Source organism: Lygodium microphyllum, chromosome 1 (genome assembly GCF_053477565.2).
Source record: "Lygodium microphyllum isolate KBCC chromosome 1, Lygodium_microphyllum_v1.1.10, whole genome shotgun sequence".
Taxonomy (NCBI): domain Eukaryota; kingdom Viridiplantae; phylum Streptophyta; class Polypodiopsida; order Schizaeales; family Lygodiaceae; genus Lygodium; species Lygodium microphyllum.
This window is the reverse complement of record NC_141135.1, coordinates 71,042,231-71,060,763: the sequence shown is the minus strand read 5'-3', so window position 1 is coordinate 71,060,763 and position 18,533 is coordinate 71,042,231. Positions and strand designations below refer to the sequence as shown.

At 40.3% G+C, this 18,533-nt stretch overlaps 1 protein-coding gene across 2 annotated transcripts in view; it reads right to left on the bottom strand.

Annotated features, from left to right (window-relative positions):
- Positions 1 to 556: 556 nt before the first annotated feature.
- The window catches only part of AARE (acylaminoacyl-peptidase-like protein), a 168,545-nt gene continuing 150,568 nt past the window's right edge, over positions 557 to 18,533 (bottom strand). The window contains exons 16-18 of one of the 2 annotated variants that reach the window (XM_087678302.1): positions 1,630 to 1,698; positions 1,451 to 1,527; positions 557 to 768 (exon numbers count right to left, since the gene is read on the bottom strand). In XM_087678302.1, the coding sequence (XP_087534428.1) occupies positions 702 to 768; positions 1,451 to 1,527; positions 1,630 to 1,698 (213 nt within the window). In that variant the 3' untranslated portion in view covers positions 557 to 701. The remainder of the gene's footprint in view (positions 769 to 1,450; positions 1,528 to 1,629; positions 1,699 to 18,533) is intronic. The other variant, XM_087678308.1, reaches the window with a different exon arrangement.

Sequence of the window (18,533 nt, the reverse complement as noted above, 5' to 3'; positions counted from 1 at the left end):
GATTTTTTATTCACATTTGTTTCGGCCTCTATTGCTAATGCTATGCAAGCTATCTCATCCTTTTGTGCTGAATTTTTTAAAACAATCAATCATGCAAGTTAGAGCCCTAACAATCTGCTTTATATTGTGCTATATAGTACAAGTCAGTTTCTCTATACATGCACCTTTTGCATCAAGTACCATCAATGGCCATGTCAAGCAACAATGATGTATTCTGTATATTATTTGTTGAGGACAAGTTGGATGGATCCAACTATCCCCCAAGGGCTTGTAAGATGCGTCACGTATTGGTTGAAAAGCGACTTTGGAATATCATGCATGGAATTCAAAAGCATCCTAGTGCTGCTTCAAAAGCTACAAGTGCATTAGAAACAACAGAAATGTACCCACTTTCTCATATTTCCCATTTCTCATATCTGATCTATACCCACTTTCTCACATTTCCATCATAAGCTGTTTATAGTTGCAAGCTAAAGTGCACGCTACAAAAGAATGAGGTTCCTTTTCTTGTGGGGAGGAATAGGATTGGGATGCATTCTTTTCTTGACAAAACAGATAAAAAGAAAGCATCATAAATTAGTAATAGAGTTCTTTTTCTGAGAATCAAATTTGCATCCACAATACATTGTACTTTGGAACAAACTAGATGGTGAACTAAAAAGGCACCATCCAGCTGTACCTTGAGGCCTTTGCAAGCACTCCTAAAAATTGAGATTCTTTTTCATCCAAGCAGCAATGCTTAGCCAACATTCATATTCTGATTGTGGCCTGCATCAACAAAAAGACAACAACTTAACAGTCTGGACTGGTGGTCCACCTAGATTAATTTGAGATTTCAAAAATGAACATATGTCATGACATAAGATGTTGGAAACTTTGGACACACGCAACTGGCATAAAAATCATTGCAAAACGGAGTGGACTTCAGCAGTAGCGTAGATAATTCACTTGATTCGTGAAGCAACTTACTGCTTGACCTATGTTTCTTGCATATTATCAGCTTCTGACTCAACCCACTACAGACTTACTGTAGCTCTGACCATTGCATCATACACAACTTTTTGACTTCCAAAGCTTGCATCCTGACAATATGATTTTTCTCTCTTTGGCATCCTATGTTCCTTTCATAGGTTCACAAGAAAACATCCTTGTATATAAACCTTCTCATGTTCAGGTCACACATGCATAAAAACTGTCTTTTTGTCTAGCATTTTCTTGTAGAGTGTACCATGTCTGTCTCACTGCTTGATATTTCAATGGAAGATTAGATCGTTAAAATGACAAGCATGCCCCTTACAAGAGCCCACAGAGAGAGGTCAAGAAGTAGCAGAACTTTTTAGTTTGAAATGTGAGAAGTCTTTAAGCATGGGAAAGATCCACTTATGAGCTTGTAAGGTTCATTTCTTCCTTAAAACAAGAACATTTTCAATTTTAGATAAAGGACAATGACCTGTCAATTGGATGTGCATCCTCTGGAAAAACGAGGACCTTGACCTTTAGACCACGTGATCGCAATGCTTGTACGTACTAAAATATCATCAATATCAACAATAAAAACCCTTGGTGAGTGCAAATTCCTTGGCACAAGCATATCCTGTTCAGGTATTTCAAGACAAAGTCAGCAATTACCTGAAAACCATTTGAGATTGGAACCCTTCGATCTTGTGCTCCCAGCAGAAATAGAGTTGGAACTTTGACCTATGAAACCAAAACCCATAATGAAAGCATCAAATTTCTTTGAGATCTTGCAAATAGAACCTTCAAAATCATCAGCTCTAACAAGTTGATTGATTTGAACTCAAGGACTATTTTCTCCATCTTTGATAAAACAAAATAAAAATATTCATTAGAAAAGGGAAACAATCACAAGATTGCTAGTAAACAAATTTCTGCTAGGATAAGGTGCTTTCTCAAGATGTTATCTTATTTTTGGTTGAGCAGATGGCATGTTTATAGTTCGAAATGTCTACATTTGTGGCTATCAAGGATGGTCATGATGACAAGTGTGTGTCCAGTTTGGAGTAATGAAATGAGTTTGGTTTGGAGACTAGCTTTTAGAGTTTTGGAGCCCTGGATGAGAGCATTTGATATGCAATGCAAGGCCAAATTACAAGTGAATGAAGAAACAATCTATTTATTTTCTTTTCTAGTTTTTTTTTTTTTTGGGGGGGTCAAGCACCTTAGACTTAGAGCCAATAAACTACAATGTGGTCTAAACTTTGGCATGAATAGCTCTATTGAACATTTTTATGTTGCAAGAAAAACCACTGAAATTGCAATTTACAATTGCATGAAGCAAACTATTGCCTGACCCAAAGCGAGGCCCCCCAAGTTCTTCTCCACATGGGATGAGATTCAGGCTATGCGCTAGCGACTAATAAGAGATTTCTTAAGATGATACGTACCCTCATGGCTTTCCCAGGTCCAGTTCATATATATTTGGTCTTGATCAATGTCTAGATAGATGGGCACCTTAGTCACTTATGATACTACTAGCTAGGTCTTGTACTATCAGCATTTAGTCTTCTTATTTACTTAATATATATTCCCCAAACAATTATATCATTTTATAGATAGTTGTAACTTATGGTATCTTAGATCATTTTTGTCTTTGATAGACAATTATAAATCATTTCTTCTTTTTTTGTAATAGGTGATTGTATTAATTATGAAAAAAAATACAAGTACAAGCTCGCAAGATGCTTGGAGTCCATCGTGCATAAAAAACACAAAGTCACAGCAAAGGAATAGCGGAGATTGCCGTATGCCAAGGAGCTAAATTATCTCTAACCAAGATATTAGCATGCTATAGAAGGTCAAGTTGCCACTAGAGAAGTCCCTTAAGCTTCCGCAACATGACGCCAAATGCCCGAGATGGCATAAAAAATGAAGGCATTGTGAGTGACCCAAATATGCCAACAATCACAAAATCTTAAAAAGTGAAACAGGATCTTCATATAAGGCTGTGGCAAACCATTGTATTTAGCTTTACTAAAAACCTAGTCAAGCGGATGCAACCTTGTGCCCACCACCACAGGACAAATGTTTGAGAGAAGGGCCCAAATCTACCACGCAAAAGCACAAGAAAAGAATCTATGACAGGAAGACTCAAACGCAGTGGTACAAAAGAAACAATTCCCATTAGAAACACCTTTGCAATGAAGGGCCAACAAATAGGGAAGCCCCCCACCAACATTCTCCAAATGAATACCTTGCATTTGAATGGCATCTTATTAATCTGTCCCTCCATTGCTGTCAATAATCTGTCCCTCCATTGCTGTCAATTTCCACTAGGCTTTACATTCATGCAATCCCAAGAAAGAATTGGCTTCCCTAGTGATCCATACATGCTGTCTGATCATGAGATGATAGACATAATTCTAGAAGAGGACTGAAGGGTAAAACGCCTTGCAAGAACCCAATCCTGCCAAGGATCATCGGAATCCAGAACAAGAAAGGGCTACAAGTCCTACAAGAGATCGGAGACTTTACCCCTAAGATCAACCTAGCCATGCAGTACCCAAAGGACTCTCCTAATGGTGTGAAATGACATCAAGGCACCTTGGGCCAAGAGAGTGGCACCAACCACCAAGGTTAACCAAGGCATGCCATGCGATTAAATTTAGGTGTCTCCTCCGATTTTCCTTCCCACAAAAGAATAGGAGAGACCACTAGAATTTCCATCAGCAATGAATTAGCCACTTGCATGTTGTTTGCTAGATGCCAACAAGCCTTGGAAATGGCAATTTTCCATGAAGACACCAAATGATTAAGAAGACTCCATGCAAGCGTGGAAAAGTGAGCCTCACCATTAAGCACATGCCACCACAAACCCTAAATCCTTGTATTGCCATGTCAAAGGCTCCGTTCTTCAAGGAAAGTATGAGCAAAAAGAGTCCACAGTTGTTGACCATTACACATGGCCTGAAACAATGACCAACAGAGGGCCGTCATATGGGTCCCCACATCCAAAATAGCCCCACCTCCCATGGGATTTCGGGGTACAAACATGATTCCATGATATCCAAGATATACGTGCTTGCATAAAATCCTTCTTCCAGAGCATGAAACAGAAGTGGTGGGTTAGATTCTTCAAGGCACCATTTTTTTAAGGCAACAATGGCAAGAAGTGGGTGAGCATGGAAAGCATAATGGTCTAGGCTACTTTTAGATACACATGGAAAAGTCTAGCTGCCAATGAAGAAGCCCTTTCGAGCGGGTTATATGACTCTGTGTGTGTGTGTGTGTGTGTGTGTGTGCACCACCCTGCCCCTGTCCTATCCCCATCCCTACCCCACCCCTGCCCTCTCCCTACTCCACCCCACCCTGCAACACTCTCTCTTGCCTTGTCTTCGCCCCGCCCTCTTCCTACCCTACCCCTACCCTCTCCCTGCCCCACCTTGCCCTACAACACCCCACCTTGCAGGACCGACCTACAACATCCATCTGTCCTTGCCCTCTGTCCTAACTCCATCCTGCCTTGGTTTCATTTGCCTTTTGCCTAGGCTGTAGTCTCGTCGCATTCCATCATCCCATCCATGGCATTCAAGTGACTACCCGCAAGAAAATAGATAGCCACGATGGGGTCCCCCAAGAGAAGCCAAGTATCTCGAACATCCAGTAGCTGCGCAAGAGAGGAGAAGAGTGAGAGATACTCAATCATTTGAAGCAATATCGACAAGGTGACGGACTTTCACATGAAGAAGCACCTAGAGGCACTCTATGACATGTGCAAAATGCAAGATTAGGATATAGGAAACATCAAAGAGATGATGGCAGCAAAGTGTGATGAGGCCATATTGCAAATCGGAGAGATGGCTAAGAAGGTGCAAGAATGGAAGAATGAAGTATACGAGGAGATTACAGCGCATTTCACCTATTCGAAGGCCGACACCAAAGCCTCTCCAAAAGAGATAGGGTGATTGAAGAGCTCCCGTATGAGATCACCGAATCTAGGAACCAGCTTGATCTCATTAAGGAGGAGGCCCAAGGGGGAAATCACTGAAGCAATGCCCAACAACATGCAAACTGAAATAGAAGAGTTGAAGACACATGACGAAGGAGATTAATACATGGGCGGCCATAGTGAAACAAGCACAAGTAGAGGTGGCTGAAAACTCCAAATGGATTGAAATGGCAAAGAAGACACCAAAAAAGGAGGAGCTTGTGAATGCAGCACTTGAAGAGGAGAAGAGAAGGAAAATTAGAGCCTTGCACGCCTGGGTGATCGGGTGGAAAGAGGAAGATCGCCCTCTAGAAGATGCCAAGAGCATATGCAAAAAAATGGGAGTGGAGAACCGCTCCAAGACCGAAAACGCATGGCACATAGGAAAGGATCTAAAAAAGAGCCAGCCGCTTATCATCAAATTTGCTGATTTGGAGTCATAACGAGCTTCTCTCTCCAAAAGGAAGGCTCTCAAAGGAGAAAAAGTATACCTTGTGGATGATCTCACACCCCCTAGGTAGCCCACTGCAGGGAGTGAATGCCACAAATTATGGAGGCCCGCAAAGCAAGCAAATGGCCAGTATATAGAGATGAGTACATCATTATCACACATAGCCACCGATGACAGGGTGTGACCTATGAGGCATACTTGAAGTTCACATTGTAGAACTACAATGGATCCATGAGGACCTATGCAAGGCTATTCCAGGAGACCTTCGCTAACAAGGACATCATCCTATATACAAAGACACACCAAAGCCCAGCCACACACTTGCCAAAGGTGATATAGATGGGAGAGTACATGTGCCCTAGATCCCGATCATGAGGGGGGACCAAAGGGTCTACAGGAGTAGCTATGTTGTATAAGGAGGAGCTACAGCACATGGTACAGGTCATATAGAGAGATAAGGAGGCTCGCTTCATGTGGATCGGATACATACAGATTGCCCCTGTGATATGTACATAGCAATGTGCCTTTGCACCAACACATTCTCCCTATGCACCGCAAGGGGGAGAGTCACCATATCTACCATTATATGAGGACATTATGCATTATTCCAACATTGGATATGTCTTGTTGATGGGGGACTTCAATGCTCGCACAACACAGAAGCCTTAGACCCCTCCATCTCAAATGTAGTCAAAAGCTCCTACACACCATTGTTGAGAAATGAAAATCTCCCTCGAAGTTTGCCAAATCTCATAACCCAGAAAGAAGTGGAGCAGACCTATATCCATCATCTCGAAAATCTCATGAGTGCCTCCTTTGTTTGCTTGACCTTCTTGGCATGTTCACCTATAAAGATGAGATCATCCACATAAATCATAAACAACGTGTGCCCTCTAGCTGAACTGTGGATATACTTGGGATTAGCAAAAGAACATCGATACCCTAACTTCTCTTAAAACGAGTCAAGCTTCTCATTCCAAGCACATGGAACCTATTTGAGGCCGTAAAGGGCCTTTTTCATATACACCTTGCCATTTGATGAGGAAAAGCTAGGAGACTACTCAACATAGATCTTCTCCTTCAAATCTCCATTAAGGAATGCAAACTTCACATCAAGCTAATAAATTGTCCATCCCCTATGGCTAGCTAAGGCAAAAACGACTCTAATGGCAGCCATGTGAGTTCTAGGTGCAAAGGCGCCATGGAATACTCCGACCTCCTACTCATTTTAGGCCTGCTATCCAACTCCATCTACACGCACTCGTCCACCCTCAAGTCTTGCCAACTCCCATCCCGCACGTCTTGTCAGCTCCAGCCCCTCGTCCCATCTGCTGTCCCTGTCCCATCTACTCCCATCTGCAACTTCATCACCTCCTCTTCTTTCTTCCTTCTTCTCCAACTTTCCACTTCCCTCTTTCTTCTTCCTCCACTTCCCTCTTCTCTCTCTTCTCCATTCTTCTCCTCTTCTCTTCTTCTCTTCTTCCTTTTCCCTTCCCTCCTTTTCCCTTCCCTCTTCTAAGTTCTCAACTTCTCCCTCACTCTTCTCCCTTCCCCGGAGTCTCTTCGCAGTGGCCATCCCTTTAAGCTTTTCTTCAGCCATTTTTATTTCAGTTTTCAGCCTGAAATGGCTTCATCTTCTTGCCTCATTCATCGTGCAGGTGGTCAAGGGAAAAGGTCTAATGGTTGGTCATAGTGGGAAGAAGTAAATGCTAACCGCCCATTGAGTGATAGAGGATCTCGACCATGGGCTTCCAAGCTTTGCCCATACAAGCAAACCAGTAGATCAAAAAAGGTAATCTATTGAACCGAGTATTTCTATTTCGATTTTTTTTTTAATTTTAATTTTTGAAAGTTACTTAAATATTAGAACATAGAATACCAATTGCCGCTTGTATAATCTTATGCATAATTAGATTGCAGCTCATCTCCTACATCAACCAAATTCAATGGTGCAATTTTGTCCCAATGTGACCTTGGAGAAAAAAAGAGAGCTTCATGACCATGTAGTAGGTCAACAAGCTTATCTTGCGTCTAGACCACGACATGTTGCAATTAACCCTACAACTTTTCTGACACCATCCCAATCAAATGTGTCTAGAGCAAGATCAATATTAGGAAGTGCTACCTTCACATCTACTACAAACATTGTATCGCCCATGGCATCAAGACCACCACATGTTGCACATAGATAGAGCACATTTGATGCTAATTGGGATCCCAAGAAGAAGGAAGAGCTTTTCTATCATGCACATTCAATTTCATGTAGCCAGAGCAGAGTATTTTAAATTGATATGCAAGAAGATTGGTGAGTATGGCCCTTTATATGTACCTCCATCATCAGAGACCTTATGCACCACTTTGCTCCACAAGGAAAAGCACCTTGTTAAGTAAGCAGTAGTGTTTAGAAAGAGCCTGTGGGCTAAAAATAGTTTCACTGATTGTTGACGGTCGGAGTGATACATGCAAGTAATCCATTCGTGGCATGGTTGCTTGAATGTGAATGCTTTATGGCATCCAAATTAAATAGCTATGATTGGGACGATTAACAATTTTAAACTTTGATAGAATTTTGAATTTGAAATCCTGTTGCCTTAATTTGAGCCACATATGGACCAAATGAGTAACCCAAAACTTAGGGTTCCACTTTTCCATGTGTGGCAAATTCTCTTTTCGATTTTTTTTGCTCCTCCTGGTAAAATGTATTTCATATCTTCACATGATGCATCAAGGACACCGAAGTTCAAAGATTGTACTTGTAGTAGAGTGGGTTACACGTACTGAGCTTTTTAGCATTGAGCATGTTGTGGGATTTGTTACAGATGGAGAGCTTGCGAAAAGAGCAATAGTTGCTATCATCTAGGGATATTATCTGTGTATCACAGTTTCATATTGTATGGCTCATTGCTTGAATAACCTACTTAAGGATATTGGTAACCTATCATGGATTACACCTGTCATAAAGCAAGGAGCTCAAATGGTTAGCTTTGTTTAGAATCACCACTTTGTTCACCATCAGTTCTCTTGGCAATCAAAGAAGATACTTTTAAAATACTTTGATACCAAGTTTGCCTTTAACTTCTTAATGATAGGCAAATTAAGAGAATGCAATAATGCCTTGAGGTAGTTATTTGTTAGTGATGAGTTCACCTCATCACCATTGCCAGATACTCCTACAGGTATCTTATGCTTAAAGAAAGCAAATAACTCCGTTTTTTGGGATAATGTAAAACAGATAGAGGCTATGGTATCACCTCTTGTGCATTTACTCAGGGTTATGAATGCTATGAGACCTTGCATTGGCAAGGTATATACGGCTATGGATAGGCTGAATGAAAAGCTGCAGGAGTTGGCACCAAATGATGAGGCATATGAGAAGATATGTCATTTAGTTGTGACAAGGTGGAACTTCTATAGCTTACCCATGCATGCAGCTGCATTTGTTGTGGATTGTGACCCACTGCAAGGGTGAAGAGAATGGCACTGAGGTTATGGATACATAGAGACTTATATTGTCTCTAACCATGGTACTAGACAAAAGATCACAGAACAACTTTCATGTTATAAGACCTTTCAGAGTTCTCTTGGTTGTGGGGATGCACACGAGGATCGCTGCAAGATTAGGGCAGCTTTGTGGTGGGAGGACTATGGTTCAACTGGTCCTGATTTGCAGCAACTAGCTATTCATAGTTTGAGTCAATCAATTAGCTCCTCTTGTTTGAAGCAATTGTGAAGTGTATACGCTCACATTGCCTCAAAGAAGAATCGTCTTGGTGTGGAGAGGGCAAAGGATCTCGTATTTGTTAGTGCTAATTTGACGATGTTATGTAAGAATACGACAACAAAGACTAATCCATTCACAGAGTGGGAGATGCAACAAAAAGGTAAGACACATGCTGATGTTGAGGGAGATGCAGCAATTCGTGGTACACATGATGATGATGCTGGTACTTCACGAGTAGCTAGAGCAACCTTAGATCATGATCATGATCTTTGATCTAGTTTGCTTATCATGACTCTCATGACACATTGACATGCTGTCACGTGCAAGATATGACAATGAAGAAGAGCTGATGGAAGAAGATGAAGCTGAAGAATCTATACTTGCTGACTTTCATTCCATGGATGCTGAAAGTACCTTTTCAGTTGCTACATATACAAACCCAAAGCTGAATCTTACAAGTGAAGCTGATCTTTTTAATAGTATAGCATTAAGTACAGTAACAATAGGAAAAGGTACTGCTGTAAATCACCATACAACAACAAAGATCAAAGATTTATCTATGAAAGAAGGGTGGTCAACTAGAAGTCAGCATGCTCATTGCATTGCTCAAGTTCTAGTTCATTCCTTGAAGAAGATTATGAAGAAGATTGGCTGAAAATTGGCCAATATTGGAGCACAATAAAGGAGGAGTCTTGGACTGATGAAGAGTTCAAGCATATAAAGAGGTAAGCTTATGGCTTTTTTCTTAAAGAAGGGCATCTATGGAAGCACGCAAAGAAGAAGAAAGGAGCGTCTGTCCGAGTTTTGGGTAACAAAAGATTGCAACAACAGGTAATGAAGGAATTTCATGAAAGCTTGTAGGCTGGCCATAGAGGCATATGGGGAACCTTTAGTAAAGTCAAAGAAAAATATTGGCAGCAAAACATGTATCGGGACATAGCACATTTTGTTGAAACCTGTTATGTGTGTCAGATGTATTCTATGGTCAAGCATCAAGATGGGTTACAACCAACTTATCCTTTGTCTATACATTACAGATGGATTATTGATCTTTTAGCTATGCCTACAAGAATATGGAATATGTGATATTTAGTGCTTGCAAGAGAGGATCTAACCAATCAAGTTGAAGGCAAAGCCTTAACAACCAAATCCACTCAAGCTGTTTGTCGTTTTTTACTTAAAGAAGTGTTTTGTAGATATGGTTGTGAGGGTAAAGTAACTGCAAATAGAGGAGAGTTGGATGTTGATGAGGCACGCAACTTCTTTGCTCAATTGGGTATTAAGTTAGCTTTAACATCAGCCTACAACCCTGAAGGCAATGAGAAAAGTGAGAGAGGGCACCAGCCTATTCTCAAAGCTTTAGCAAAGTCTTGTAGAGGAAAGATCAAAGAATGGCCTAAAATGCTATATTTTGCATTATGGGCTGACCAGACCACTCAACCAATTATGCCAATTGAAGAATCTATTCTTACATGGAGTCTTCTACCTTAGGAGGAAGGCATCAGTAGAAAAGAGTTGCTGACTTTACACATATGGCAGCTAGAAAGAAGGCTTGAAGATGTTCAAGCAACTATTGAGAAGCTAAAGACACCAAGACCAAAGAACAAAAAAAGATTTGATAAGCGACATCGACTTCGGCCAAGAGTAATTCAAGAAAATGACTAGGTGCTTGTCTATGACAGCAACCTAGACAATCAATACAGTTTTTCTAGAAAGATGGTAAAGCTTTGGTTTGGCCCGTATGTGGTAAAGGTCGTTCATGACAACGCCATATATTCATTGGCTGAATTGGATGGGACAAGCATGAAGATACTCGTAGTTGGAAAAAGAATCAAGCTCTTCAAACAAAGAGAAAGTTCACCATATGCTTTAGAAGACTTGGATGTAATTCAAGAGTATGAAGACATAGAGGAAGATGAAGACATTGACATGGCAGAAGATACTTCTTCTAACACTGCAAATCCGTAAGACTTTGGCACATGCTAGAGGATGTGCAAGTTACGAGGGGATGGATGTCGTACCGCTACGCGCACACCGTGTAAAAAAAATCTAGAATGTGGCTTTCTTATTGATTTAGAGAGCCAATGCCATCTTAGACATTAGTGTTAGTGTCCATGGTTAAAAATATTAGATTTTTGGACAAGTTTAGCCAATTTATGATATTTTAAATATTATCTCTAGTAAAAATCCATAAAACTATAGATAACTTCTAGATTAGGATGACATGTAAAAGAAAGCATGTAGCTTTCAGTCAATTTGAGAGGATTTTATATAAAAAGAGAGATTGGCAAAATTGCGCAACGTGTGATCGTTGTTTTCAATTTTTTCGAACCCCTTCTCTTCCGTCTACTCCTCTCCCAGAATCTACCTTCACCCTGCTGTCTCCTACCCCCATGGTGGATTCTCGACACCAAACGCACCGACACCCTGTTAAGGGAAGTTTATGCTATCATCAGAAGTGAATTCGAAAGATATTTGGGCTGATTTGGGACTGATATCTTCAGCCATATTCAGAGAATTAGCTACAACATTGTTCTTTTAATTTATTTCTTACTCTACAAAAGACATCTTTTCAAAATATGCAAGTATTATGTGCCCCTATGGCAGGGCAATGTTTGTAGATTATTCATAGATGCTTTGAGTTGAATTAAAAACAGCTTTTTCTCTTATTTCTTGGCTAGGGTAACTTATCCTTATCAGGAACTCAATTTGAAGCTCTCTTTAAGCAAGTCTCTTTACCCTACAAGCCTTGTAATTGACTCATAAGCTTTTGTCCCTAACAATCTACATTGAATGTAATCATGCAAAGTTGATTCATGCTATGGCATCATGTATGAATGATGGGATGCAGAGTTGTTTATGATACATGACAGCATATTGTACTTGTTTTTTAAATTGCTCTTATATCCAGGAAAACAAGCTTGATTTGAGTTAGAACTTATGAGATAATACTGTTGTGATCTCTGCTAAGAACATGCACTTGAAAGCTTTATCAATATCTTCAAGAGCTTGGCTTGAAACCTTTAACCCTTCTCTTATCTCTACCATCTCCGGAGTCTAAGAAGCTCTTGAAACCCATACATTCTTTTCTCTCAAACCCCCTATAATTGACCCTGAAGTACCTCTTAAACCTTTAAACATTCACTGTAATCTACTTATCTCTGGAAGACACATCTCCATCTATCTTGTCAAGTTTTCTTGCCAAACCCTTGTGGTAAACTTCAACCCTACGTGCTACGACAATGCAACCCTATGTGAAGCCTTGCTCAGAATTACATCTCTATGCTACTTGCCACAAAAGCAAGGTGCACATGGCAGATGACTCACCTCAATATTTGGCTACCTTTTGAAGATACTGGTAATTGAGATGGCCAAACCAAGCATGCCATAGCTTGGTTTCAATTTGAAAAGAGAGAAGAAGATAAGTAAAGGTTAATGAAGTCCGCATCTTGTAGACCCCATTCTCCTCATGACTTGCACAAAGAAACTATTGAGAACCTCCATCAAGAACTCAGAAAGGGTCTTTATCAAGCTCGACCATGAGCCCAAGAGCACAAATCTTGCTCACTAAAAGAAAATTATATCCCAAACTCGACACATAGAGAACTTTTGATGTGTGGGCACCCACCATGCCCATCCAAAATCAGTTGCATATTACCATTGCCTCTAATAGAAACCAAAGAGCTCTTACACATGAGAGTTTACCCATACATCTGATGCATACGGAACATACCATCTTTAGAAGGAGTCATGTGGTAGGAAGTGCCACTGTCCACAATCCACTTACAAGGCTCAGGGCCCAACATTGATGCATGAAAGGCTATCCAAGGAGCTTCCTTAATTACCTCCAAATGAGGGAAGGTAGCCAATGAAGGAGCAACTACCGCTCCTAAGTCCTTTGTAGTTTTCTCCTTCTTAGTATCCTTGTCCTTGTTAGGGAAATCCTTCTTCCACTCACCTCTCTTGCCACAAATATAACAAGTAGACTCTTTCGCTTTATCTTGCTTGGTCTTCTCATCCTTCTTATTGTTGTTGTTGTTCTTCCCCATCTATTGCAGAGAAAGAAGAGTTATCACCACGTCCTTGTTGAGATGGCAAGCTCAACACGTACGGACATTGATGATAGACCGCCTGGCTAGATGAGTCTGCACGTCTACACTTAGCATGTTGGTGGTCATTATGATACTCACATGGCCACTGACTCATTACTTATTATATTTAGTTTGTTACATTTACCTACAACTGACAAAGATATAGTGCCACTTTCCTTTATGTTGTATCTTATCTATACTTTGTGTACATTGTATAGTGTGTGGAAGAAAAAGAAAAACCAGCAAGAAAACGTTTTGGCCTCCATCTCTCTTCTTGTGTTCTTGAGTGAGCTTCCTCTTGCGTATACAGTGTGTGTTTGGCGCAGCAGCTCAAGCAAGTCCCCCCACCACGCGATTCTTGATATGGTATCAGACCCGCGCCACAGAGAGGTTGATTCTCAAGAGACTGAAGTGAAGGACAAGAACCAAGGTTTGAGCAAGTAAGCAACGGGTAAGCTCTCCCATTCTTCCACTCTTGACAGCCACCCTGACAGCCACCCTCCCACGACAGGAAATAAACATGAAACCAAGGTAGAAGCGTGCAAAATCTATGCACATGGCTGAGCCATTAATCTCAAAACTGAAAAGAAACCATAAATCTTCCACTTAATAATGAACTGATTCGTTATCTTCATCATCTTCATCCATAGCTTCAACCATTATACAAGAACAAAAGGGAAAAGATGAATTTTTTGCACAAAAGACAGAGGAGAGAGGAGAGAGAACAACTTTTTGCACCACCAAAAAGAGAATGTGCGATTGGACAAGAGAGAGGGAAGGGAAAGAGGCACATAACCATTCGTGCACTCCACCCCACCTCTTCCCCAAAAAGCACACCCCTTCGTATTTTTATTATTTCTTTGAAACTTTGATACATTTGATATTATAAGGCCTTTGGCCTTTAATTTTGAGTATTCCTACCCTTCACAAATGCATGCATGTAACACTTTTGTGTATACCATTTATTTATTATAGATGTGGATGTGGATGTGGTCCCCTCATGTAAGTGTGTATTTTATTGATTTTGGAACAATGTAAATGTTATCCCCTTTACAAAAGATGAAATTATGATATATGCATGGACATTTTTGTGCCTTGTTTTTATGCTTCTTTTGGGTGTCATCAACTCTCTCTCTTGGATAGTACCTGTGGAGGCATCAGAAGCAGGGTCGAGCAAAAATCTCAGATTGCTATAAGATTTGGTGTGCGAGCAGATCACTGTATATTCTATAGACAAGCCCTTTAGAGCTTATCCACAGTTATTTTGGGCGTCTGAGGCCGTTTCAGGCCCCGTTTTAGAGCCGCAAGTTTGTTGACAGCAGTTTCAGGGTACACTGTGATTTCGGCTGTATTGACCGAAAGTGGGTGCACAAGTTACAGATTGAGAATTTGTAATTTTTGAGGTGTTTGTAGGAAGAAAATATAAGGTTTATCTACAAACAGGTTGCAGATTATATGTACTATTGAGCAATCAGTAAAAAAGATTGCTTCGTGTATTGCTGTGCACGTGCTGTGAAAGATTGCAGAAGACTAGCTTGCTGTGTTGTATCCTTGTTTGTGATAATGACAGAGAATAGTGAAAATCCCATTATTGAGAAGCTCGACAAGAACAACTACCCTTCATGGAAGTTTCGTGTGACGAACTTCCTCATTGGAAAGGGCATTTATGAGTTTGTTCCAGGTGAAGAAAAGAAGCCAGAGCTGAGTATCCCTCCGACTGTAGATGAATTAAAAGCATGGAAAGAGTGGAATGCGAAAGACAAAAAGGTGATGTACTGGCTACCTACAGTCATTGATAATACTATACTGGGACATATCAGGAATGCAGAAACTTCACATGCAGCTTGGACAATTTTTGAGAGCATGTTTTCAGTAAATACAAAGGCACGAAAGATTCAACTCAAGCAAGAGTTAAATGCCTTGAAGAAAGGAAAAATGCATGTCAATGAGTATGTGTTAAGAGTAAGAAGCATTGCAGATGCTTTAGCAGCGATTGATACAATGCCGGATGATGATGATTTGGTTTCATCCACTCTGAGTGGCCTTAACAATGAGAAGCCATGGAAATCATATGTTACTTCAGTATATGTACGGAAGCCATTTCCAGATTTTGATGAGCTGATCTCTCTCATGATTACTGAAGAGATCAATATGCAGGGTGATTCGTCTGAAAGAAATTGTGAACATGTCCAAGCATTTTACTCGAGTTCAAGAAGAGGACGTGGTAGATCCTCTTCGAGAGGCCATGGTATGGGACGTGCTGGCGATAACCAGCAAAACAAGTTCATTCAACAGTTTGGTGAAATGCAAGTTTCTAAAGGCAGAGGAAACTTTAGAGACAGGGGGAGCTCTAGAGAAAAAGGGAGATGGTAGAACAAAGGCTCTGGAAATTCTGCTATTGTTTGCCATTATTATGGCAAAACAAGACATATTGCAGCCAATTGTTATGCTAAAAAGGATGATATTGACACTGGTAAATTGCAACAAGGAAACTATACATCATCTTCACGATAGAATGCAGACAAAAATGAGCGTTTGTTTGTTATACAACATATGATGAATGCAGTTACAAAAAAGGAGACATATGATGATGTATGGTATGTCGATTCAGGTGTATCTAATCATATGACTAGTCATGTTGAGTGGTTTGGAGAGATACAGAACTTACAAAATCCAGGTTATGTGCAAACGGGTGATGATTCATGCCAACCAATTTCACACATTAAAAAGGTTCCCTTGTCCTTGTATGATGGCCAGACAAAGAGTCTGACAAATGTATTACATGTGCCTTCAATTACAAAGAATCTAGTGTCTGTTGGCCAAATGCTAGACCAAGGGTTGCAGGTCCGATTCAATGCAAAAGGTTGTTTTGTAGAAGACTTTAATGATAAGTGCAAGTTGGTCGCAAAAGGAAGTAGAATTGGCCAAATGTTCACTTTAGATGTTGGAATTCTTGCAATGGATACTACTATATATGCTAAAGCAAAAGAAGTAGTTGTAGATATTGAAATATGGCATAAAGGTATTGGACATGCAAATGTGCAAAGGCCGAAATTAATACAGTCCAGAGGATTGGTTACAAAGTTGCTTTCTTTTAGAGTTGCAGAATTGCATAAAGTCTGTGAAGCATGTGAGTTTGGTAAGCAGGCAAGACAACCCTTCTCGCATGACAGAGAAGTAAGTAGAAAAATACTTGATGTCGTGCATACAGATGTTTGGGAACCTACACAGGATGTATCTCTTGGCGGCAACAAATACTTTGTCACATTTATTGATGACTGTTCAAGGAAGCTATGGGTATACATACTTCATGAAGGAAAAGAGTGATGTGTTTGAGCACTTCAAATCTTTTAAGGCAGCTCTTGAAACAAAAACAGGCTTAAAAGTGAAGTGCTTGAGATCAAATGGAGGGGAAAAGTACCTCTCTAATGAGTTCAGTGGTTTCTTGAGGACTCATGGGATAAAGAGGCAATTTACTTGCAGATATAGCCCACAACAAAATGGTGTTGCAGAAAGAAAAAACAGGCATATTGCAAAAGTTGCACGGGCATTAATGGCTGAAAAGAATACGCCCAAACATTTTTGGCCCGAGGCTGTCCATACTACCGTTTACATTATGAACATAACTCCCACAGTTGCAGTTCATGAGATGACTCCTGAAGAATGCTTTATTGACAAGAAGCCTGATGTATCGCACTTGAAGATATTTGACTGTGTTGCATACGTTCATGTACCAGATGAGCTACCGAAGAAGTTTGATCCAAAGGCAGAAAAATGTATTTTTATTGGATACTCTGTAGAGCAGAAAGGGTATCATTGTTATAACCCTGTCACAGGTGAGTTCAGAGATGAGAGAGTATCTTGTCAATATTGAATTTTGTATTTTTTATATTGATCACTTAATTTATGTGAGAAAGGGAGATGCAGGTTTGGTCATCATAGTTATCTATGTGGATAACTTGATTATTACAGGTGACAGTGACACTGGGATTGTTGAAGTTAAAGACTCCTGGAAGAAGAAATTTGAGATGAAAGGTTTAAGTGAGCTGAGATACTTTCTTGGTATTGAGGTGATCAGATGTGATGATGGTATATGGCTATCCCAAAGGCAGTATGACTTTGATAAGATGGAAAGTTGGTATACACCTGCTGGTGATGTTTTTGGATGATGATAATGATCAGGATAGCTATGCACAGAAAGATATCTTTGAGCAGGGATGTTATCTTTAATAAGATGGGAAGTTGGTATACACTTGCTGGTGATGTTTTGGATGATGATAATGATCAGGATAGCTATGCGCAGAAAGATAAACAAGAATCACGGAGTCTTAGTGGACCAGAAACATCATCTAGTACTACACCTACAGTGAGCCCTTGGTCTGGGAGACTAAGGAGTAGCCCCACATCTTCAAGTGGATCTATAATTGTTACAGAAAAGGACAAAGGAAAGAAGAAAGTGTTGGATGGTAATGATGCATCTACCAGTCATTTGGGATTTGATGGAGATTCTAGTGGTTCGGAGAGTTTGGATGATGAGCTTGGCATTCCTTCAATCAAGATACCAGGTGCATAGAGAGCTCATAGTAATGCAAAGGCTCCATTGAGTGATCCGGTGGTATGCAGATCTAGCAGAGTCAGATACCCTGTTAAAAGATTTGGTTTTGAAGGTTATGCAGCTTACCATTATGCTTATATGGTGAAACTAGGTGAGGATGTTTAGCCCACTTGTTTTGAGGATGCTGTTGGTCATACTCATTGGGATACAACAATAGATGAGGAGATGGTTGCATTAGAAGCCAATAAGACTTGGGATTTGGTATCCTTACCTAAGGGTAAAAAAGCTATTGGCTGTAAGTGGGTTTACAAAGTCAAGCATAATGCAGATGGTTCAGTTAGCAAGTATAAGACTAGGCTGGTTGCAAAAGGCTATGCTGACACCAGCCAAAGGTTGGAGTTTGCAGCAAATGGATGTTAAGAATGCCTTCTTGCATAGCGAATTGCAAGAAGAAATGTATATGGAGCAGCCAAACAGGTTATGAGGATTTAGAGCATCCCACATATGTGTGTAGGTTAAAGAAGGCGCTCTATGGGTTGAAGCAAGCACCTAGAGCATGGTCTGACAAGATTGGAAAGTATCTTGTCAATATTGGATTTTGTATTTTTTATGTTAATCATTTACTTTATGTGAGAAAGGGAGATGCAGGTTTAGTCATCATAGTCATCTATGTGGATAACTTGATTATTACAGGTGACAGTGACACTGGGATTGTTGAAGTTAAGAACTCCTTGAAGAAGAAATTTGAGATGAAAGATTTGGGTGAGCTG